Source organism: Argiope bruennichi, chromosome 11 (genome assembly GCF_947563725.1).
Source record: "Argiope bruennichi chromosome 11, qqArgBrue1.1, whole genome shotgun sequence".
Classification (NCBI taxonomy): Eukaryota; Metazoa; Arthropoda; class Arachnida; order Araneae; family Araneidae; genus Argiope; species Argiope bruennichi.
Genome location: NC_079161.1, coordinates 67,375,069 through 67,400,847, shown reverse-complemented (window position 1 = coordinate 67,400,847; position 25,779 = coordinate 67,375,069). Strand labels below are relative to the sequence as shown.

Here is a 25,779-nt window from a genome sequence, read left to right as displayed (position 1 = left end):
GATTTAGTTGGCCTCTATCTAGTTTTATAGGTTTCCTTCAAAATCATTATATTAAAAGTAAGTTTGTTCAACTGAAAATCTGTTAATTAGTTGTATGTAGATTAGAGACAAAAGTGTTTTAATTTTGAAAACCTACTAATTTTATACATTGCGAAATTCTCACTTTATCATTTTTTTTTTTTTTTTTTTTTTTTTACTAAATCAAGACAAGAGAGACAGTAGTGGGAAGAAAAAAACTCAAAGCACGTCAAAAGACGATCCTGTTTCAACACTAGTTTTCAATTCTGCCAACTTTATTGGTCATTTTCTACCTTCAAGATTTGGGCATGTAACTTTAAGATGTCCAGCATCACTCGGAAAACCTCAGAACCACAAACCACGAAAAAAAAAAAAAAAAAAGAAAAAAAAAACGGTAGAACTTAATTTTTTACTTTCTCGTATACGTAATATAGATAAAATATAGTAATCGTCAAAAAACTCAAACTCGAGATATTGACGAATTAGACCTTCCCGAGTTCGAAGAACACATTTTTGGAAAATGTTCGTCTATCTGTCCGTGGCAAAAACAATTTAGAAACGCTTTGAGTACACTGATGGAGTTTGATGTATCATCGTTACACTCCATTTGCAAATTTCTGAGAAACTTTGAGTAAATTCTGTCCAGAGGAAATTTGTCTGTCCAGTTGTTTGAATATAAATTAGATGATAACTTCAAAACGAAGAGAGCTATATAGTGTAGACAATCAAACTGTGAACCAAATCGAACGAAGAGTTGGCCGACTGTCGGTCTGTACTTTCAGAAACATGCAAACGCGATAATTCAAGAACACAATACATCAAATTTGGCATATGATTTTTTTTCTATGAATGTCGTTCTGTGCCAAATCTTTGTTCCAATCGGTTGAGAAAAGCGTGTCTAAAACAGAAATTCTATGTTCGGATACTATTAATGAATGCCAGGGATTAACTCGAAATAACTCGCCAAGGATGACAGCATAGATTCAGTAAAAATGTAAATCCATGCCAAAAGTGAATATTTCGCTAACTATTGTCCGCCGATGCCATATGCAAGGCCTTATCTGGCATGACAAGTCTATTAGAGAGTCTGCGAGAAAATTTTGGGAAAACCAATCTCGCTGATTCTTTCTTGTTTGGTACTGTTCACATTCGCTTCCTATATCGGGAGAAACGTCAAGGTCAACAACGACTTCCTCGTTTTCGTTTTAGAACTTCGCTCTTTCAATGATGGGGGAAACTAATATTGCGCCTTTCTCCGCAACAGAGGAAACTAGTTTATCTTACAACAAGAAGCACTAGCTAGCAACGACGCAGTTCTTGCAGCAACTCATTTTTTCCTCTCGTTAATCCTAACATTAAGCTAATTGGGCTGATTTTTAATTTAGCTATTTTTAAGAGACTTTTTGTGCTTTAATTCCGTTACTCTAGTCGCTGCTGCTTTTTGGCTTTCGTACTATGGATAATCTGGGCCGATTTAAATGATGATTCAGGAGCCGAAAAAGTGGAATCCCAGATTTGGCGAGGAAAGTATTTAACGTAATATTTATCTGCTCGTCCTTCGTTGAAAATCAGAATTGCCTCCGGGAATTGGCGGAAAAGACATATGCCATCAAGCCAGTGAGTTTTTCAAATTTATAGCTTGCGTGATATCTATTTTATGACTTTAAATGAACAATTCTTGTATATATGAAAATTAATTTCTTTCTTGTATCTCGGAAACGGCTCTAACGATTTGGATCAAATTTTATATTTCGATAAGGTTTTGCTTTTTAAGTTTATATATATATATATATATATATATATATATATATATATATATATATATATATATATATATATATATATATATGTAATGATATTTTAACTCTAATTTCAATTTAATTAATTTTCAAGATTTTATCTTAATTTAGCCCATAGTAACTTCATTCTAAAAATATTCTCTTATTTCGTGATCCAATTCCACAGTCTCTACTTAATTAATTCAAGAGAAGCTTTGTTAAATTGTTGAATCAGCTAAAATCTAACTTTCCCACACCGCACGTGAAGAGATAAAATACCGCTGATCATGCAAATTCTTTTTTTAAATCTCCCTGTGTTTCCCCTGCCTTCTCCGCACCTGTAATGAAAATCCCTATCGAAATCTCATAATACATTAACACTGTGAAGAAGTATTTTCCCTATCAAAATCATAGGTTATATAAGACCAGGGATAAAATGTCCAAGAGCTCTTCCCTCATTCCTTTCTGTGTCGTTCTGTGTGCTCGTCGCTTGTACATATGCTTGCTTCTTCAAAATGAAATAAAACGACGTCACGAAATTAAAAGTATCTTCATTGTCTTCAAACTGCATCATGCTTCACAACAAATAATATTACATATTAAAAAGTCGACAGGATTCGAATTTGTTACATATATATATATATATATATATATATATATATATATATATATATATATATATATATATATATATATATATATATATATATATATATATATATATATAATTATTTAAAGTATCATTAGGATTACTCATTAATTTTTTTAAATCTTTTTAATTCTGAATTTGTTCCAACAAAATTTCCTGCGTTATCCGAAAATATACATGCACATTTACCGCGTCGGGCAAAGAAGCGCTTTAAAGTTGCAATTAAAGCATTAGACGTTAGATCGGTAACTATTTCCAAATGTAGGGCTTTAGTTGAAAAACAAATGAAGACTGCAATATAAATCTTTTGAAAAATACCTTTGCGTTGGCCTTTATATTTAATTAAGAATGGTCCACAAAAATCGATACCACAATTTAAAAATGGTAGGCTAGGAGTTACTCTTTCCGCTGGCAGATTTCCTAATAATTGATTACAACTTACTGGTTTATTTTTGAAGCAAACAATGCATTCATTAACTATTTTTTTAGCCAAATTTCTTCCTCCAACTGGCCAAAATTCCTGCCCCATAAGATGGAGTAAGGCTTGGGGACCTACATGCAAATACCTTTTGTGAAAAGATTCCATAATTATTTTTGTAAGTCTATCATGAGCAGGAAGAAGCTTAGGATGCTTTTAATTTTGAATTAATTTAGCCTTTTGCAAACGACCACCTATACGAAGAATATTATCCTCATCAAGAAATGGTGCTAAATTTTTAATCTTACTTTGTTTAATATGAATGCTTTTCGACAAATCTTTAATTTCCTCTGAAAATTCAGAAGATTGCACCTTGCTTACCATGAAGTTGGATGCTGCTTGAATTTCCTTTATTGTTAACTTACCTTTTTTACGTTCGAAAGAACACTTCAAAATATTAATAAATCTGAAAATATAACTTAAAATTTCGACAAATTTTAGTATAATTGTTACTTAATTTTAGAATATCACAAATAAAATCATTAGAAATATTAGTTAGTAAAATCAATTCACAAGGAGTTTTAACTTCTTTCAAAAAGTCGTTATTTGTATTACAATCTACAGCATCCTTTTTATGGGGAATTTCTGACTATAGAAATTGTGGTCCATTGAACCAAATTTGACTGTTTATCAAATTTGTTGCTGAAGTTCCCCTGGAGATTAAGTCTGCTGGATTGACTATAGATTTAATATGTCTCCAGTCATAATTGGGACACAAACTGTTAAATTTTTTTAACACGATTAGAAACAAATGTCCTCAATTTTTCTGGGGATTTTTTATCCAAGCTAAGATAATTGTGGAATCTGACCACATATAGACGTGATTTAATGTCACTGGTAAAATCGAAATCACCTTTGATGTAAGTCGTGCCAAAAGTAGTGCTGCTGACAGCTCCAGACGAGGTGTTGTTGATTCCTTCATTGGACACACCCGCGATTTGCTGCTCAAGACTTGTTTTCACTTCACCAGATTTATATTCCGCCATTTCTTTTGAATCGCCTAGTGTAGAACGTTTTTCTTGAATTAATGGTAATTTAACCTTCCGGTACTATCCCTCTTATGAATGGGAAGAAAATATCCCTCACAGTACGTTTGTTCATATGTTTTTGATTCGACTGAATCATCTGTATTATCACCAGGAAAAGATACTAAGTTAAAGAAATTTTTAACAGAATTCTCCAGATTATTACTTTCAAAAATTAATCCAGAAAAGAAATGAGAAATTCTGCCGTTGATTGTTCCCGTTACTAAATATCCGAACACACTATTTTGTAACAAGAGTGAATTATTATATGATATAAATTTTTCTGCCTTCAATAAATCAAAGAACAACTCACATCCGAGTAATGCATTAATTTTACTAGGAATATGAAGTCTCATCCGCAAGTTTTATCTCACTTGGGAAGTTAACTTTTGAGATATCAGTTTCTTTAGGAGTTAAATGCGTTGTTTTAGGCTTAATTAAAAACGATACAGTTCTGGAAAAATCTTTGCTTTCATTAAAAATGGTAGTGCTTATTTTATTTTTAACGAAGAATTCTCCTCCGTTAATACCAGAGATGGATGCATTAACCTTTTCCCGCTTCAATTCTAAAGAATTGGCCAAATCTGCAGTTATTATGTTTACCGAACTCCCAGAATCCAACAGCGCTTTTATTTTTATTTTTTGATCAAATGCATCTTCAATAAATAATTGCGCGGTGCATAATAAATTGCTCGGCAGCGTTTTCCCAATCCATGTTGCACTTCTTATCGCATCCTGACAGTCATTAGTAACCTTAGCTTCGTCAAGCACCTCATTCCTCATCTCCTGTCTGTACCTGTAACCCAGTTCATCGGACTTTTTTGCGAAGATGATCACATCAACTACTGAAAGCCAGGTCTTTAAAAAGTTTTTCATCTACCGGAGATTAAGCCCCAACCCTCGGGGCTAGGCGCTCCGTCAAACATATCATTACAGGATGTTTGAAGATAGTTTTGAGTTACTTGTAAGCGCTGATTCAGGATCAGTGGTTTGTTTTTGTGGCGACCTTGACGAGCCAGATGTTTCATTGCTTACATTCGCCGCCTGGAAGGCGCGTACTTAAAAGTTTAGAATCGAAATGGATCAGAGAATTATGGCCCGATTTTTGACAGCTTCGGCAGAGGAACGTGGATTTGCAGGGCGGCTTATGCAATTTCAAACAGTTCTTACAAATGTTATTTTTTCTAAAAGCTCGTTTCTTTTGAAAAAAAAATTTTAAAAATTCAGAGCATCTTTGCAAAGGATGTTCAAATTTACATAAAATACATGGCTTTACATTACTTAGTTTATTCGAATTAAGAAGAAAGTTTTTTCGCTTATTTATTGCGCCTTGAAATTCCTTGTGGAATTTGTTATTTGTAGGGCATTTCCCTAATTGATCGAGTACCATCGCTCTTGATTCTAAAAATTGCAAGAGCTCCTTCAATGAAGGTATTTGTTTTGATTGTATAGACATTTCATATGCCTTTCTACTCTCTTTGTCAAGTCTTTCTAATATTATATTTACTAATATAGCATTTGTTAAGTCATTGCATTCTAAATTCAAACTTTTTAAACCTCTCAGACTTTTATTTATTGTTTCTGTGATATTTCATAAGCCTTTTGCAGATTCAAAATTTAATTTTTCTAGTTTTAGCATATTTCGAATGTGAATATCAACAACTACTCGCTTATTTTCAAAGCGTTCTTCGAGAGCAGCAAACAGTGACTCAAATATATCGTCACTTGTTTCTATAAATTTAGCTTCACCACGGCGGACAGCCTTTAAATAAAATAACTTTTGATCATTCGTTAATTAGGTATTATCGTTTATTAGACATATAAATTGATTTTTGAAATTATTGAATTCTTTCATTTTTCCGCAAAATAGCGGTAAGGGAATTTCCGGAAGTTTCGTTTTTAATTCAATATGATCGATATAAGCTTTCAAATTTGAATATTGATAATTTTTATTATGAATTACATTTTTCTTCATATTATAATTAGAGAGGAAGCATTTCAAACTTACCTCTATTTCGTTTCTTTCTTCTTCGATATCCAACATTTCTTGATCGCACTCCTGGATTAGCGTTTCATCTTCATCGATTTCTAAATAATCCTTGAATAAAATTTCTAATTCATTTTTTATTTCTTCTACACTTGCCAGCATTTGTTGACAGCTGAATATAAATTTATTTTCTTTTTCAATCGTTGAACTACTTTCAACAAACTTTTTAATACTTGTAAGTTTCGCTTTTATTCTTCCACGGATTCTATTTAATTCTTTGGTTTTTTGAGTTTTATTTTTATCCATATTTTCGCTAATCCGTCTCCGGGTCGCTTGGACCAGAATGAAGAGGTTCAACAATGATGGTGGACCTTTTTAGAATTTTAAAAATTTTATTGTTTCTCCGCTTTCGGGAGTGCTGCTACATCGATGATGTTACAAGACTGATAGTTTTTTACATATGCCGCTTGAGGGCGTTACAAGTGAGAGGCGGGACAACGTGCTTACGTAACAGTTAGTACTGTCATAACCAGATTTTGCACAACGGGCGCATGTTAAGAATCCCGCGGCAAGAAGTTTTAGAATGCCCGAAGCGCTTGCGCTTGAAACAACGCAATGGGTTTGGAATATATTCTCGGACAGAAATTCGCATGTAACCGGCTTTTATGTGCTCAGGTAATTTAGGAGAATCAAATGTTAATACTAAATGTTTTGTGTTCAGGAGCTGGCCATCCCTCCGTATAGTAATACGCCGTACATGGGTCATTGCCTGATTTTTTAAATCTTTAGTTATATCTTCAACAGAAACATTCAATAGCTCTCCGCAGGATATAACTCCCTTGGAGGAGTTTAATGTCGGGTGGGGACTTGAATAGGAATTGTTGACAGATTTTTCAGCTTAGCAATTTGTTTGGGGGATCCAACTTCAACTAGCAAACCGCCAGATCGAAGCTTTTTTGTGGATTTAACTTCACCAACACTGCCAGAAATGGCTTTCTTGACAAGAAATGAGGACACGTTATGAAAAGACTCTTTTGCATAATACTCTTGAATTAGAAAGAAAGCTGGAAAATGATTAATTTGTGGAATCGAAATGGTGTTGCCCACTGGAGGGATACGTTTTTTTTTTTTTTTTTTTTTTTTTTGCCCATAAGACATTGATGGGGATTCGAGCCCGACGGCACCGCCCATCACGGAGTCCAACAAGGGAAGGCAGCCACCGGCTCTGGCCATTCCCATCCTCTGCGCTTACCTTGGTGCTGGCCGGAACCTATACGCTCGGAGTTACGTCCCTTCGTTTGATCCCTAGCAGATTGACAACTCGGGTTGATAGCTACCAGTCGATTGATACACCGGGGACCACAGTGCACCGTCCGTCTAATGGGTCGCCACGCACGGCTAACACGTGGAGTTTTTGGCTGTCCATGAGAAGCAAGAAGCAAACAGAGCGGCGACAGCTTCTCATGGAGAGCTCCCCCGCTTTCCGTCGAGGGACGGAAGGATGAAGCAAATAGCAGAAAGCGTAGAGGAGAGTAAGCATGAAGGGAGTAAAGATCCCTGGGTACCTCGGGCTTGGGACATCCGTACTCACCTAAAGAAGGTGAGCCCCTGAGGGGAAATACTGAAGGAATATAGTAGATTGTTTCGAATAATATGTAAAACTAAGGGAATTCGCGATTTTTTTTTTATTTAAATGATCAGTTCATAAGTAGGTTAGATTGTAAAATATTCATATGTATTCAGTATGTCCAGAAGTGGCGACAGGGATTTGCCAACGTGGAGGCGAAAAAAGTCCGACAGAGGGGCAAGCACAATTTCTCTAATTTGGTTTCAAAATAAATTGTAGTAATTAATTTTACATTTAATTAAAGAAAATTAATTCTTTTTGATTCAGACGCTGGCCCTTTCTTTCATTGTTAAAAATTTACAAGGATATTTGTAAAAAAAAAAAAAAAATGTTTTCATTTTCTTTTAATGACTATCAAATGTTGTCAGTATTCGAATCTTTTTTTTAATGAGACTCTTGAGGTTTAATTTATCTGAGATCTAATTTTAGAAAAAATATGGTTATACTTCATTCTAAATCCATATATATATAATATACTAGCCGCCTTTGGCGACCAGCTGGTTCGCCAATCTTAATGCACGTTAAAATTTTAATAATTAAATATTTTTGGAACTCCCATTTTAATTGCTTCTTCATTAAAATATTTTAAAACTTCAAATTTTAATAGTCATATAATTCACTCATATTATTATAAAGGCCTTCAGCCATAACGTAATATGTATCTTTCTAATTTTCTGTTAGCTCCCGCAGAATTTATGCTTTAAATTAAAGTGGAAATGATTAAACTTCAATAAATATAATAATTTTTTTTTACTGAAACAAAGCATTTTTTTTTAAATATGAGTACTGAAAACAGAGTCGCTGAGTATTTAAACCTTATGGCCACTAAAGAATATTTTTCTTAATTTATATAATATCTCAAGAAGTTTTCAACAAAATTTTCTCAGATTCATCATAAACAGATCGTTTAATTAACAATGTTTAGTTTCAAATGCATCAAACACTAAAAAAATAAACAGAATCATTTGAAATAATCTGTCGGAAACATATTAAACCATCAAAACCAAATCCGCATCCGTTGAAAATATTTGTCAACAATAAGAAAACAATGCGCATGCGTGAATTTTCAACGCCAATTATGCTAAAGCAAATGCGCGAATTTTCTACTCCAGTTTGGGTAACGCTATGCAGATTAGAAATTTTTAATTTCCTTTATTTTGTTTTATTTTAATTCGAAAGTACTTCAAAATGAATCTGAAAGATCGATTCATTAACAATGTTTAATTTTAAATGCATCAAACATTAAGAAAATAAATAGAATCGTTTCAAATAATCAGCCGAAAAATCTTAATCCTAGCCTCATAACTGTTGGGGAAAAAAAACTGAAGCCGTAATCATTTGGCGATGGGTTTTTGGTGGGAAGATTTTTTTGGCGGGAAAGTTAGTTTTTAATTAATAATTAAAATTCTAATTAAAAATTCAAAAAAGGGCTATCCTATCTTTTAAGTTAGATCAAACTGCACACGGTGTTGAAATTTGATTAAAATCGGTTAAGTAGTTTAGGAGTCCATCGCGGACAAACAACGTGACACGTAATTTATATATATTAAGATTTATATTTTATATATATATATATATATATATTAAACTTTTAATTTCAATTTAATTAATTTCCAAGATTTTATCTTAATTTAGCTCATAGTAACTACATTCTAAAAATATTCTCTTATTTCGTGATCCAATTCCACTTTCTCTACTTAATTCATTCAAGATAAGCTTTATAAAACTGCTGAATCAGCTAAACGCCGATACTTTCACACGCTCGGCGGGAAGGAGTAAAAAATGTCCAGTAAGCACATTCTTTCTTAAAAGATCCCTGTGTTTCCCTTACATGTGATTGACATGCGTCAGAAATCCCTATCAGAATCTTATTAATATATTAGCACTGTGGAGAAATATTTTCCCTCTCAAAATCTAAGGTTATATAAGACCAGGGATAAAATGTCCAAGAGCTTTTTCCTCATTCCTTTTCTGTGTCGTTCTGTGTGCTCAATCACATGCCTGCTTCTTCAAAATGAAATAAAACGACGTCACGAAATTAAAAATATTTTCACTATCTTCAAATTGCATTCTGCTTCACATAAAATAATGTTACATATATATATATAAACACAGATTGCGCCAGAGTGACGTATCATGCTAAACGAACATAGGCATGCTCTTATCTTTTCATATCAGAAAATATATAAAATGAATAATGAAACTAAATTCAAAAAGTTTTATAAAATAAAATTTTAGAAATCCTGAATAATAAATAAAAAAATGTTCGGTGTTTTCCCCTAAATCGATTTTTTTAGCTCAGTCCTCTACCTAAAACAATTTTTAAATACAGTACACTCCCGATTATCCGCGGAATTGGGTGGCGCTGCCGCCGCGGATAATCCGAAAAAAGCTAAAAACGGGTATAGCAAAAGAGAAAACAGTCATTCCAACTTTGAAAAATCGTTTTATGTACAATTAAACGTAAAATAAACAGCAAGAAATGTTGAACTAACGCTTACTATTTTAGTATATCACTCAAAACTAATCTAAAATGCATTTTGTTAATGAAAACAGAAAAGTGTTTTGTGCTTACGAGAGTCGTCAAGGATACACAGAAAAATTAATACATATGTACTGTTTTAATACTGTAATATATTATGTAATTACAAAAGCATAACTGTAAAACTACACCTTTTTTGAAGAAATCAGTCATTTGTGTTTGCTTCTTGCTTTGGAAGCCTTTTCTCTTTGCTTGGAAGCAAAAAAACTTAGTGCGGCAGGCGCGGATAACCCGCTCGCGGATAATCGGGAGTCTACTGTATAAGGATTGAAACAACGAGCAGGAAATCAGATGTATTTGGAATCCGTACGATGTATTTCGTACAATTGCGCGTACTTAACAAAAATTTAGTATAGTTCGGACACAAACAATATAGAACGCAGAAAAGATGCTTCGTAAGAGGGTTGGAGAAAATATTTTGTAAATATATGTACAAACTTTATATTTTTATGTACAATATGAAAAATGTTTTACTTAAACATTAAATTCCCTATATATTTATTTTTCAATGTAAATTTTTTCTTTAAAAAAACTTAAATTCATTTTATTAAAAAATACTAGATTTTGAATATGAATTGCCCTGCCTTCATTTTTAAATACGCGTTCTTATGGTTAAGCACTGTTTTCCTTCGATAATATTCCTCCCAAAAAGTGAGTTTTATCCCCTCAATTGAATGCATTAGTTTTTCTTAACCCCTTCGTATGCAAAGACGAGTCTGATTCGCTATTCTACTAAATTTTTAACTTTAAATCTTCCATTATGGGAAAGTATTAAATAATTTAAAATTCAAAAATCACTTGAAAACGCATCATTATCTCAAATGCCCTTATATTATTCTAGGGATTAAAATAATTGTCCTAAATAAAATCTGCCACCTAATTAGGAAGCTAAGTAAATTCGTATGTCAAGGAGTTAATATGTTATGTTAGGAGTTAAAATGTTAGTTAAGATTGTATATATATAAATATCTTAAGAAAATGACCTTACCTATGATAATACCTTAGGAAGTTATTAAAAAAATTGCAAAATTTCGCTTAATTTTGGATGAATAATTTTTATAAAATTTAAATAAAATTTCGAAAAGAAAATCTTGGTGCTCATTTGTTTTTCTCTAATTTTAATGGTCTCTTTTACATAACACAAACACAACTTTCTCTTTTTTTATTATTTTTATTATTCATTAATTTTATTTTCATAATCGTTTGCAAAAAGTATCGAATATGCTTGATGTTTATTAAAGAGAAAAATGTTTTATAAGGTGTGTTTAAACAAACAAACAAAAAAAAATCATTTTTCTTTAAATTATCTGTTCCGAAGTCGATATATAACGCCATGCTGCATTTTTGTGAATCTGCACCAATTTGCGTATGCCTAAAATGCCGGAAATACACCAACAGGTTATCCGCCCTCCTCCGCTCAGCGATCGATCGATATGTCTCCTGCGTCCTTGAAAACAGGTGGGCGATTCTCCCATAATGCCCCGCGAATCTCCAGGCCCCACTGTTTATTAAAAGAATTCAAAAATATCCCCCTCAAATTATCGATCGGTTTGTCGCAAAGACGCCACGTGGGACTGCAGCTTGCATAAAAACATTCGAAACACATTGTTGCAAGAAAAGAAATTGTTTTTACAGATTACAAAAGATTACAGATTTTACCACAAAATTCAAAAACATTTGAAAGCGCATCATTATCTCAAATGCCCTTATATTATTCTAGGGATTAAAATAATTGTCCCAAAGAAAATCTGCCACCTAATTAGGAAGCTAAGTAAATTCTTATGTCAAGGAGTTAATATGTTATATATGAATATTCTATGAATAACTATTTTAATCATCATTTTATCAAGACACCTTTATCCACTGTCTGTTGAAAATTTAGAAGCACCTGTAAGTATACAGTTTTTGCTTCGAGGAGTAATTGAAAGGAAAAAAAAATGAAAAAGAAATAAAAATATACATTGCCCGATTACATATATAATATTAAATGTAGAATCCGATGAATTTAGGTAGTAATTTATTTAACAAATTTAGTGCATACTCGAATAAGTTCTTTTGGTGTAACTAAATGCTATCACACCACATATATTTAATTTTTGTCATCAGTTGCAGTCTGTTATATTTCTTTAGTGTAACAATTGCAGCCAAATAAATTAGATTTTTAAAAAATAGATATTTTACTATTAAATAAACTTAATTTACGATTATACAATTTCCTTACTCCAGGGGTTTAATGAATTCGTATAATTTGGCTACAGCAAAATAGCCAAATTATACGAATTTTTGCATGCATATGCACAAGAGTGTCGAAATAAAAGAATGTCTTATAAAATTTAGTTTAGCCATTAACTAGATATTTTACTATTAAATAAACTTAATTTACGATTATACAATTTCCTTACTCCAGGGGTTTAATGAATTCGTATAATTTGGCTACAGCAAAATAGCCAAATTATACGAATTTTTGCATGCATATGCACAAGAGTGTCGAAATAAAAGAATGTTTTATAAAATTTAGTTTAGCCATTAACTAGATATTTTACTATTAAATAAACTTAATTTACGATTATACAATTTCCTTACTCCAGGGGTTTAATGAACTCGTATAATTTGGCTACAGCAAAATAGCCAAATTATACGAATTTTTGCATGCATATGCACAAGAGTGTCGAAATAAAAGAATGTTTTATAAAATTTAGTTTAGCCATTAACTAGATATTTTACTATTAAATAAACTTAATTTACGATTATACAATTTCCTTACTCCAGGGGTTTAATGAATTCGTATAATTTGGCTACAGCAAAATAGCCAAATTATACGAATTTTTGCATGCATATGCACAAGAGTGTCGAAATAAAAGAATGTTTTATAAAATTTAGTTTAGCCATTAACTAGATATTTTACTATTAAATAAACTTAATTCACGATTATACAATTTCCTTACTCCAGGGGTTTAATGAATTCGTATAATTTGGCTACAGCAAAATAGCCAAATTATACGAATTTTTGCATGCATATGCACAAGAGTGTCGAAATAAAAGAATGTCTTATAAAATTTAGTTTAGCCATTAACTAGATATTTTACTATTAAATAAACTTAATTTACGATTATACAATTTCCTTACTCCAGGGGTTTAATGAATTCGTATAATTTGGCTACAGCAAAATAGCCAAATTATACGAATTTTTGCATGCATATGCACAAGAGTGTCGAAATAAAAGAATGTCTTATAAAATTTAGTTTAGCCATTAACTAGATATTTTACTATTAAATAAACTTAATTTACGATTATACAATTTCCTTACTCCAGGGGTTTAATGAATTCGTATAATTTGGCTACAGCAAAATAGCCAAATTATACGAATTTTTGCATGCATATGCACAAGAGTGTCGAAATAAAAGAATGTTTTATAAAATTTAGTTTAGCCATTAACTAGATTTTAGTCAGACAATTCTCACAGTGAAATAAATAAAATAAATTTACCAATTCCTTATCGAGGAAATAACAATTAGATGAATAAGATGACGGATTATTTTAGAACTCGAATTTAAATGATAAGTTAGGCAAAAAACTCTCTCGTCCTATACATGCATAATATAAAAACTTTAATTTCCCTAATAATTCTACTGGCAAGTAATCGAAGTACTCGATAAAAACAGTTTTTTTTTTTTTTTTTTTCCCATAACCTATGATAACATCTTAGTTGAAAAACAAAAATTTGTCGGTAAAAATACGGCGTCTTATTCACTTGCCAGTTTATTGATTATTCTGCTAAATATAGCGCACATTATAAGCTGAATGAACGACATTTGAATCAAATGATTGAAAATCGTCGGCGGAATGTGATTCTCCTTGTCAATTATATTGTCAAAAGTAGTGCAAATTATAAGCTTAATGAACGGCATTTGAATCAACGGATTGAATTTGATTTTCAGAATTGAATCCACAGATTGAATCTGATATTCAGAATTGAATTCACAGATTGAATTTGATTTTCAGAATTGAATCCACAGATTGAAGCTGATATTCAGAATTGAATCCACAGATTGAATCTGATTTTCAGAATTGAATCCACAGATTGAAGCTGATATTCAGAATTGAATCCACAGATTGAATCTGATTTTCAGAATTGAATCCACAATCTGATTCAAATCTGTTAACGTTTTCGACATCCGTTGCATTTAGTTCTTAGTCGGTCTATCAAAATTTTTTTGCAAAATGCAGCATCTTATTGACCTGGCACCATATCGATTAATTTCCCGAATGTAGTCAAACTGCTTTGACCGTTGCTCGGATATTTCGACACTTTACAATATATAAATTTTAAGATGTTTTTTAAATAATCATATTGGATAAAATTGGTTAAATTGCATTATATATTATTGATATTGGATAAATCGCAGCTCTTTACAATCATCCTGAAGCAGTCAAGACTTTTGCCGACGAAACTTCCATCTTCCGTCGATGAGTGCGCAAGCAGTTGCCTACAGGGAGGCTACCGCAGCCTCTAAGTATGCAATTCGTATTTAAATATTTTTACGAAAAAAAAAAAAAAGATAAAAAACACGATTTTATGGGGGGGGGGAACTGCCAGGCGAAACTTGGTTTTCCAGATATTAGTTCCATCAGAGATAGACTCATCCGGGATGTAATGGAAATTGCAAATCTATCCCTGGCTCGGATATCTCTGGGAACTGGTGATAGCAAAGAATTATTTTCTTCAGTTGTGAGAAGCGGAACAAGTAAAAACTGAACAAGAGGCTGAACAAGCTTTGAATTGAGATATAGTATAAGGTGATACCATTTCCATTATTTTTGGGTCCGAAAAAGAGCCTGATTTTAGCAATATTAGCAGACTAAATGAATTCAAAATCATGATTATTACTCTCTGTATTGAAGAAGTTTCCTTTGTAATTGACTCACTCTGTTATATGGAAGTTGTCATCAGTTTATGAATAAGCCTCATTTTTTAATAATTATTTTCCCTTTCATAAATAACTGTTTATTGCATATTCGTCTTCTCAATCGTTTACATTTTGCATGAAATAAAAGTGAAGAATGTTTATTTATTGGTCAGTGCATTTTAAAATAAAAAGTTAATGGATTTCTGAAAAATCTTTTGAATAATTAAAAATAATTGTTCGTGATAACGAATTTGTACTAGCAAGCTATTTGGAAAACAACAACAACTTAGCATTTGTTATTCGTTCTAAATGCCAGACAATCTGTTTTTAGGAATTCCTTTTTTTTATGGAAACTTTATTATATTATTTTTATATTGAATTTTAGAATTATATAATCAAAATACTAAAGTATAACAAAAGAAAAAAAGGGACAAGAACAACTATGTAATTCATGAATATTTCAAAAAAATTCAAAATATTCTTTTAAATTTTTATTAATTAATAAATTTTATAATTACTTATTATAGTACTTATAATTAATAAATATTTATAATTGTTTGCTTTTTAGGCATTATACATGATTTTTTTAATCAGACGGTCAACCCCTTGTTGGATTTATCTCACATTTTGATAAGTGGATGTTTTATCTATGTACCAAATTTCATCTGTTTAGCTCTTTCTGTTTTGTAGTTATCGTGTCAACTTATATTCGAACCGCCGGACACATTGACTTACAATTAATATAATTTGATAGCAATCATAAATTTTTTGTAAGCCCGCATACCAAATTTCATCCGTGCAGCTCAAAGCGTTTTTGAGTTATCATTACCACAGACAGACAGATATAATGCTAAAAAAAATGTATTTTTCGCACTGCCATCAAAATTTCGAGTTCGATTTTTCTATTTTTTTTTTTTTTTTTAACTATTACTATATTTTCTCAATACTGCGTATACAAAGAAGTAAAAACATGCAGTATTATACTACCTGGGAATAATATTTGTTTTAGGTTGCTCAAAAATTTATCGAATTATGCAATTGAGTTGGCGCCTTTCTAATGAAAAGATGGCGGAGCATTGGTGTTCGAAAACTTTGAAAGAAACCAAAAAGTAAACAAAAAAATATTGATTTTTTTAATAAATAATTCATAAGCAATAAGCTATTTCTAAATACATATTAATTTATACACTGTAATATTAGAAATGTAATTTTAACTTTAACAAAGTGCTTAAATGTAGTCTACAAAGAGTGTTTTGAATTCATTTTTGAGTTCAAAATATTTTAAAATTATGGTTTTTTTTTTTAGATGCAAAAAAGGAATAGATTCTCATAGCGTAAACGAGAAAAAAATCATTATTCAAAATGTCCCTGTCATTTTTTTTTTTTTTCGCTTAAAAAAGTTTATGCTGCAAGTGTTTTTTTTTTTTTTTTTTTTCATTTGAATTTCAATTTTGATATAATAAAATTATTAGTATCTAAAACACGGTTATTGCTTTTGTCATTTTTCTTTCATTCCTTATTATCTTATTTTCTACTAGCTGCCTTTGACGACCAACTAGTTCGCCAGGAAAATGTATTTGATTTTTTATTTTCTAAATTATATTTCTTGTGCATAACTTAACGTTGATGATTTAGTTCAATAAAGTATTTTTAATGGAATGGTGGACTTTAAAAAAAGAGAGGGAGAGAGTAAGAGACACAAACACGAAATGCTCTTTTTTACTGTTTTACCATCCAAATAAATGCTTATAGTCAGCTAACATAGCATTATAAAATATATTGTTCAATAAAATGAATATTTGAAAGACTTACAAAAATAAGTATATTTTTAATAACTTTTTTCTCAAAACGATGTTCGGTTTAGATTTAACGTATTTTAAATGGTCTTTTTCACACACGTGTGTTTTTTAGCATAATCATTACCAAAACATTTTTTACAAAGAAAGCATTCAACTTTGTATATATTGCTCCTGAATAACGTTTATCGTTAAATGAGCGAAATACATTGCAAGACCTGCCCCTCTGCTTCCAATGACGAAGATTGCAGGCAATCCAACCGTGGCGTCGTATTTCTCGAGGCCAGGGAGGGGGAAAGTCACGTGGTATCCGAGAGTGGGGGGGAGAAATCAAGAGAGGGACGAAGACGAAGTCGACCAGATAGATAAGGACGAGAGCTAGAGAGGGGAGGTGGAATTGTTCGCCATGGACGAAAGGAACTTGATATTATTTTCATGTCTTTTATTTTAATCCGTTTTGTAAATATGTAAATAACATAACAATCTAAAATAAAATGGTTGTTGAATTTATTACTACAAAATTATCATGATCGAGCTGGACTATTTATCTAAAATGATCGCTCAGGTCTAGGCGAAAAGATGTCGTCAGCCAATTGGAGTAGCAGCTAGAAATACATGTTGGAAGTGGGGAACTTTACTTACATGTTTTTGTATTGGAGGCTATATAAAGTGAAAGGGCGAATAGAAATTAAATGCAAAGAATTTTAGAAAAGACATCCTTTAGAAATCTAGAATAATTAATAATTTTTTTTTCGACAAAAAACGAGTTTTTCCTGTAACAACTTACCTAAAAGAAGTTTTAAATTCATATATATTCCAAATCTAATGATAAGAGTTAGCTAACGTGCACGAACAATTTTTGTTTTGTATTGTTTTGTTTAGATACAAACAATAAAGAATGCAGGAAAGATACAATGTTATTGTTATTTTTTAAGATGGCTGGAAAAAATTATTTTCAAATTATATGTCTATATTATTCTTTTATACTTAGTAAGATACGAAAATTCCACATACAAAAGGAATTACTTAAATATTATATTCATATGTACTTGTTTATATGTGCATATTTAGTTTTATATAAGAATCTATTTTAATCATAAACAATCAGATCTTGAAGTTCTTTATCTTCGTTCTCAGGCTCGTGTTCTTATCGTTAATTAATATTTTACTTTTTCGTATTCAGAGAGAAAAATTCAATTCTAATTTAGGGCATTATTTATTATTATATTATTGTGTAATTCTTCCATTGTTTCTATTTACAAGGTAAAGTGTTTAATAAAATGGATAACCTGAAACAATTACTACCGTTATTTTTACATCCAGTATTGCTTGTTTTTAGTCTTTTGCAGTTAAATAAAGTTGAGCCTTTTGAAGGATCATATTTATTGATTATCTATTCTAAGTGTTTAATTTGATAAAAGGCCAACCTGTATTTCTTCCTTCAAAGTAATCAGATTCTGTTTTTGTTTTCTGAACAACAACTTTATAAAATATAATAATGGAGCTTCATAAAATTGAATTTTTTTTTCTTTGTTTTTGTTTTGAAAGAATGTTCATAAATTTTAACTCTTCAAACATACTCGCAAAAACAATTTTTTTAAATGCTTCTTGGTTAATTTTTTTTTTATTAATAAAAACGACTCTTTTGCTTTCTGAATAGTCTTCTCCTTTAGCAATATTTGACATATTTTAAACTATTGGCATATTTTAATTTGTTTTCTCTTCTACAATATATACGTCATAATAATGATTCAATATCTTAATAAATGCTATTTTTCATCGGATTTGTTAAAAAATATTCTGAATGAATGTCACATTTCATTTCAGGTTCTTTAAATTAAGAAAATATGTCACGATCAATTTCATTCTTTTTTTTTTTTTTTTCCTTTTTTTCCGTATAAAAAGTTTTAAAGGTTAAACATTGCTTTATTGTGATGATAATAATATACGATGACGCCTTCTTCATACAACGTTTTGTACACTTATTAAAAATTTTCTCTCATGCCATAAATAAGGTGAATTAATTTTTGGTGAAGATCAGAACTCTAGTGTCTGTCTCAGGAAGCGTGAAATCGCTGACGATAAATTATCAATAGTTAAATGATTAAGAATGATATCTTGGTCAATTATATTTAAAGCAATTTTTTTCTCCCTTTATAAAAAAATTAGAATATTAAATATTGCTTTATTTCTTCTCCACACAACCTATCCTCCGCTATTTTATTAAAATTTTTCTCTCTCATGCCATAAATAAGGTGAATTAATTTTTGGTGAAGATCAGAACTCTAGTGTCTGTCTCAGGAAGCGATGAAATCGCTGACGATAAATTATCAATAGTTAAATGATTAAGAATGATATCTTGGTCAATTATATTTAAAGCAATTTTTTTCTCCCTTTATAAAAAAATTAGAATATTAAATATTGCTTTATTTCTTCTACACACAATATATTCATAACTATTTTATTACAAATTTTCTCTCTCATGCCATAAATAAGATGAATCCATTTTTGGTGAAAATCAGAACTCTAGTGTCTGTCTCAGGAAGCGATGAAATAACTGACGATAAATTATCAAGAGTTAAATGATTAAGAATGATATCTTGGTCAATTATATTTAAAGCAATTTTTGTTCTTCCTTTATAAAAAAATTAGAATATTAAATATTTCTTTATTTCTTCTACACACAATATATTCATCACTATTTTATTACAAATTTTCTCTCTCATGCCATAAATAAGATGAATCCATTTTTGGTGAAAATCAGAACTCTAGTGTCTGTCTCAGGAAGCGATGAAATAACTGACGATAAATTATCAAGAGTTAAATGATTAAGAATGATATCTTGGTCAATTATATTTAAAGCAATTTTTGTTCTTCCTTTATAAAAAAATTAGAATATTAAATATTTCTTTATTTCTTCTACACACAATATATTCATCACTATTTTATTACAAATTTTCTCTCTCATGCCATAAATAAGATGAATCCATTTTTGGTGAAAATCAGAACTCTAGTGTCTGTCTCAGGAAGCGATGAAATAACTGACGATAAATTATCAAGAGTTAAGTTACTAAGAATTATATTTTGGTCAATTATATTTAAAACAATTTTTTTTCTCCCTTTATAAAAAATTAGAATATTAAATATTGCTTTATTTCTTCTACACACAATATATTCATCACTATTTTATTACAAATTTTCTCTCTCATGCCATAAATAAGATGAATCCATTTTTGGTAAAAATCAGAACTCTAGTGTCTGTCTCAGGAAGCGATGAAATAACTGACGATAAATTATCAAGAGTTAAGTTACTAAGAACTATATTTTGGTCAATTATATTTAAAACAATTATTATTTCTGCCTTTATAAAAAATTAGAAAAATATTGCTTTATTTCTTCTCCACATAACATATTTCTCTCTATTTTATTAAAATTTTTCTCTCTCTTGCAATAAGAGCAGTCAATCTATGGTGAAGAGCTGAACTCTAGTATCTGTCTCAGAGAGCGATGAAATATTAATCGTCGATAGATTAATCGTATCAATTAGGCGACCTCTTTTAATGCTTCAAATCTTTACAACAGTTTTTTCTTCTCTAGAGCAGAGGTTTTAAATAACCTTTTAAAATGTGACCATGTACCTTTTTAATGAACCATATGTATGCATTTACCTTATGGTTGGCGCTGCATAATCAAAAATGGTTTTAGCGCCAGTAAACTTCATCAAACTCAATTAGGCGAAGATCAGAAATCTAGTGAGTGCCTATCTCAGAAAGCAGAAAAATCGCAGACCATAAATTATTAGTTCGATATATCTTACACCAATTTGGTGAGAATCAAAACTCTAGTGTCAGTCACAGGAATCATGGATCAGAAATATGTTTGTCTGAAAGCGGTGGAATTTCTGATGATAAATTATCAGTCGTTAGATTGATTGTATCATTTTCTTAAATATTCAGTTCCAAAAATTAGTACTATTATTTCATATGCATAATTTATGATGGATTCTCCTCTTCTAAATAACTAATATCTCTTTTCCATTACATTTTAAATATAATATGGTAGTTAATTGGTAGATGAACAATAATTGCATTTGTCTATTTTTCTTTACAGATGAAGGACTTGACGTAAATAAAAGAGGAAGTATAAAATATAGTCTTCCAGGAAGAAGAAGAGATGATTTCCGTTGAGAGATAAAATACATAAATCATTCTGCCATTATTTGAAGAATAAATGCATAATAAAACAAAACAAATTCTGTAATTAAGAGGTATAAGATTCAGATATACAACTTAAAACAAAAATCTGAAGCGTTAAATTAGCATAGCGGATATCACATGCTTAGAATTAATATTATTCAAACAAAAACTTTGGACTGCTGCTCTCTCAAACATTTTATCTGTTCTTTTACTGATGATAAAAAGGAATAGCAGCTGCATTTCGAGCTGAAGTAGCCACTCCAACCTTCCAAACCGTCAAGAATGAAATCATGAGCGAAAAAGAATTAAAAATGTTGTCATTATCTAAGGAATGAATGCACAATAAATAGAACAATTTATGTAATTAAAAGATATAGAATCATTTATACAAAGCGTGCTAATCTCTCAAACATTTCAGCTATTCTTTTGCAGCTGATAACAATGGAGAAGCAGCTGCGTTTCATGTTGAAGTTGTCGCTCCAGCAAATGGCTCTTAGAAGAGTGGTTGTCAACTTGTGTAATGAAACTGATGTTTTAACTTTGATCGAGAACTTGCGACCCAAGTGGTTTCTTCACCATGAATTAGAAGAAGTGATCGGACCAACCGTTGAAGCGGTTAAAGATAAAGTGTCTAAACTTGAATTGCTTGAGTCGCTGAAAAAGAGAATGGGGCATTTAATCAGACCTGTTGTTTTAGATATATTAGACTGGAAAACATGCCACGAAAAATTTTTAAACAAGTCAAATGAGCATCTCGATGTGAGTATTTTAGAGCTGTTGTGTTGGACATCTGCAGGTGCGATAGATTATCAAAAAACCGCAGCAAATCTTGCCCTTCTTGAAGCCTTAGACATTGCAAAACGGTATAAATTGGCCTGTTTATATTGCTTGGTTGACTACATTCCAATCCTTTGGGTAAAACTACCTGAAGAAATTAAGGAAGAATATACGAGAGGGCCTATGGTAAACAGAGACACTCAACTAGATTATTATTGGGCTTACTTTCTGAAGGAAAAAGAATCTGAGATAGATGATGTCAACTCTTCATATTTAAAGGAGATCTCCTTTAATCATGACGCTTTTAAATTTTCAGCATTAGAAGGTAATACAGCAGCAACCAAATATTTTTTTCAAAAGATAAGTAAAGAAATGAAGATCTCATTTTTATATAGAACTGTCCATTTTGTTATAGCAAACCGATGTAGAAATCCAATAAGAAAGACTTTCCCTGACAAAAATGTGTCTGAAGTCTTCTGTTACTTGTTGGACCTGTTGAGGCCCGAACATCAGATACAGGTTTTAAAGGATCGCCCTTACCAAGTTATGAGATGCTTTTTGGATTGGCCACTGCAAGATTTTTTCTTGGACGTCACAGATCTAATCTGGACTTGCTTTCCACAAAACAAGTATAGGCATCTGCTGCTCAAATTTACTTCTATTATTAAATACCCAAGCTACTATTTTCCAGATTTGGTGCAGAAATTCTTTCTACGAAGTCCTAGTAGTTTTAAAAAGCTATTTATCAGCGAATCAGGCTCTTTTATTACTGAATTTTCCTGTGCCGAAGATTCAGAAGGTCTCGAAGTAATTTTTAAAAATGTAGATCTTGGAGATAGATCGGAACTTGTCTCTAGTGACTGGTTTCTACAATTTCTTGAGGATCTTATAACGAGAGACAAGTGGCATTTGGCTGAACTATGCGTTCGAGAGACTTCTCTGTCAAAAGAAAACAAAAAGAACCTGAAAAGGGCTCTTGTTAGATTCTATCCTGAGATTGGGATGTTGTGTAACAGACGAGAATGCAAAGGATTTTTTGAATTCCTCGACCAAACTGATGCAAGTGAGCTTCTGGAATGAGTCAATAACCAAAATTAACGCTCTAAAGTAACAATAATTTCCTTAGAAGAGATTTAACTGAAATCCAATTCCACTTTCGGTTTAATTAATCCTTTTTAAAAAATAATGCGCCATCAGTACTACGCATCAAATGAAAGTGATACTTTCGTTGCCCTTGTCAGAGGTCAATATATGTATTCCATTGCCGCGTGACCGGAAATCCCATGTTATATAAGACTAGTGATCATTTGTTTCGGCCCTTTTTCCCTTCTTCCCCTTTTTTTTCTTACTTCTGCTTTTGTGCCGTGCTGCGTCTCTGCTTGTAAATAAAATTGCTTTCCCGAGATGAATATTAAAGAGAGAATAAACCGAAATTAAAAATACAGTCTTTTCACTGCTTGTTAAACCTGCTACTTCAACCAAAATAATGTTATATATATATATATATATATATATATATATATATATATATATATATATATATATATATATATATATATATATATATATATATATATATATATATATATATATATATATAATAAAGTGTGTGATTCCAACCTTGCAGAAGTTTTACCTTGGAATTTTAACCCTTGACTAGAGACATGAATTTCCTCACGCGGGCAGAAACATGGAGTCAAAATGACTCCATTGTTATTTATTTAATTTTTGTCTTTTGTAAGCAGCATTAGAATTTATTTTGGAAACACAATACATTCTGGAAATCATGTAATTACCAAAGGTAACAAAAATATTAATATTATAAATGCTAAATGTTATAATATTAAATATTGGAAAGATATTATAAGAAAAGCCTAAACAATCTTTTAATGAATATTTACTTCGGTTCGATATCACGGAATTACCAGTAATGTTAATAACTGTTAGAATTTAACAAATATAAATGGAAAATACAACATTTTAATTTAAAAAGAATATTTCTTTATTATTTGTTTATTTATTTGCACTATTCAAATTAAAAGCAGTTTCAGAGACATGGAATCAACAACAAAAACTTTGAAAAAGAATAACTCGGTTATATGCACGTGTTCATACTTAGACTTTTGCCAACATATTTCTGAAAGAACAACTTGAAAATACCGAGGAGAAGATTGTATTCAAAGACAAAATACCACGTGATAATCAGAACTAATGAACAACGCTGAATTAGTTTGATTCCAGTCTCTTGTTACGGATTAAGAAAATTTGCTTAAAAATTTGAATTATCTATTTTCGAAATTAACACATTTATATCTGAAACTAGAAAAACTAAAAGGAATAAAAATTTATCAAGATATTAAATTTTTTATTAGTTTAACATTGCACATTTTTTCGAGTATTTACTGCAGAAATCCATTTCAATATTTTTAAAAATAAGGAATGAAAATTCTTAAATTTTAATTTTGAACTCGAATTATCTTATTAAAACTTTTTTTTATCAAAAGCGTAAAAAAAGCTCAAAGACAAAAATTGATTAAAGAAATAATTTAGTTAATTAACCCCTTAGTGCACAGTTACTATTCTGATTCGCGCATAGAATTACTGAATTTTTTATTTTCAATAAAGTGAAAGTATTGAATAATTTAAAATACAAAAATCATTAAAAACTTTCAATATCTGAAAAGCCTTTATATTATTATAGAAATTAAAAAAATAATAAATGTCTCAAATAGGATTCATCATCTATTTAAAAAGTTAAGTAAATTTGTAAGTCAAGGGGTTAATAATTACAATTTTCAAAATTATATAGTAAAATCAAACATGTATAAATCAAACAATTAAATTAAATCAAACATGTATATGAATTCGATTTTGCAACAAATTGCTATGTACTGTTATCAACATAGGGTATTTAAAGTTGTCTGCAAAGATGACATGTATTATTTAAATCCCAATTTGACAAAATAAAAATACCTGTTTTTTTTTAATTGAAAAAAAGATAACATTGCAACTATTTTTCGAAAATATGCAAACTTAATTGATGGATGTAATAAAAAATTTTAAGATGTGCCCAAAAAAATGGTCATCTGAATATTTTGATACAAATTATTATTTTATTCTTTTTCTTTATTCATTATGTAAGTTTAACAATCATTTTCTCTGCGCTTCTAAAACTGAGCATAAGTTTTTATTAATATATTTTTAAAAACAAATAATACTTTAAAACTATAGCTAACTTAAAACTATGCTAGAGTTTGACTTTTATCTGTGAATCTTCGAAATTATTGTCTTACAAAATCCATTCTTATACCATATAAAAGTTCAAAAATTTTTTTTTTAATGATATAAATTTCATTTACACACAATTTATTTCCTTTATTCCAAAATTAATTTTGTGCATAGTTTGTAAAAATATCTTTTATTTTAGTAGAACAATAATTCATAGGAAGAACTGTCTCCTAAATACATTAGTAGAAGAACACTATTAAAAGTTTAAAAATGAATTAACAATTTATACCAGAAATAACTACAGATTAAGTTTAATTTATCGTCTTTTTTATTGACTATACACTGTTTCTTTATGTGTTTGAAAAATATGCACGAAGACTTTTCACCTATTTCAATATTTGTAAACAAAATTTGAAGTTCGCCTATAACAATTATTAATCAGAAACGGAGGGAAAAAAACAGTTTTTAAAAATCGTTTGGTTCAAATAATATTTTCTGTTAGTAATTAAAAAAAGAAAAAAAAAAAAACTTCAGACGATGAAAGAATTTTGTTTATTGTATTTTACACGTCAAATCGTTTGATTCAATAGATATTTTCTTTTTATGAAAAAGAAATCAGACGATGAAAGAATTTTGTTTATTGTATTTTACACAACAGTAGCTTTTATATTAAAAATAAGAAAAATTATAAGTATTTTATTCCCGAGGAAAGCCAACTTTATCAACTAGTAGCATTAGAAAAAACAAAATTAAATAATAAAATTGGAAATA

General features: G+C 30.4%; 1 protein-coding gene across 1 annotated transcript; it reads left to right on the top strand.

The window, feature by feature from the left end:
- The first annotated feature begins 1,279 nt into the window (after nucleotides 1-1,279).
- Nucleotides 1,280-23,222, top strand: LOC129957092 (uncharacterized). The gene is made up of 2 exons (XM_056069235.1): nucleotides 1,280-1,635; nucleotides 20,918-23,222. The coding sequence occupies exon 2, from the start codon at nucleotides 21,445-21,447 to the stop codon at nucleotides 22,858-22,860; it is 1,416 nt and encodes a 471-aa protein (XP_055925210.1). The 5' UTR covers nucleotides 1,280-1,635; nucleotides 20,918-21,444; the 3' UTR covers nucleotides 22,861-23,222.
- The last annotated feature ends 2,557 nt before the right edge of the window (nucleotides 23,223-25,779 follow it).

Coding starts and splice junctions, on each gene's coding strand:
- LOC129957092 (XM_056069235.1), top strand. CDS start 21,445: ATGGAGAAGCAGCTGCGTTTCATGTTGAAGTTGTCGCTCCAGCAAATG.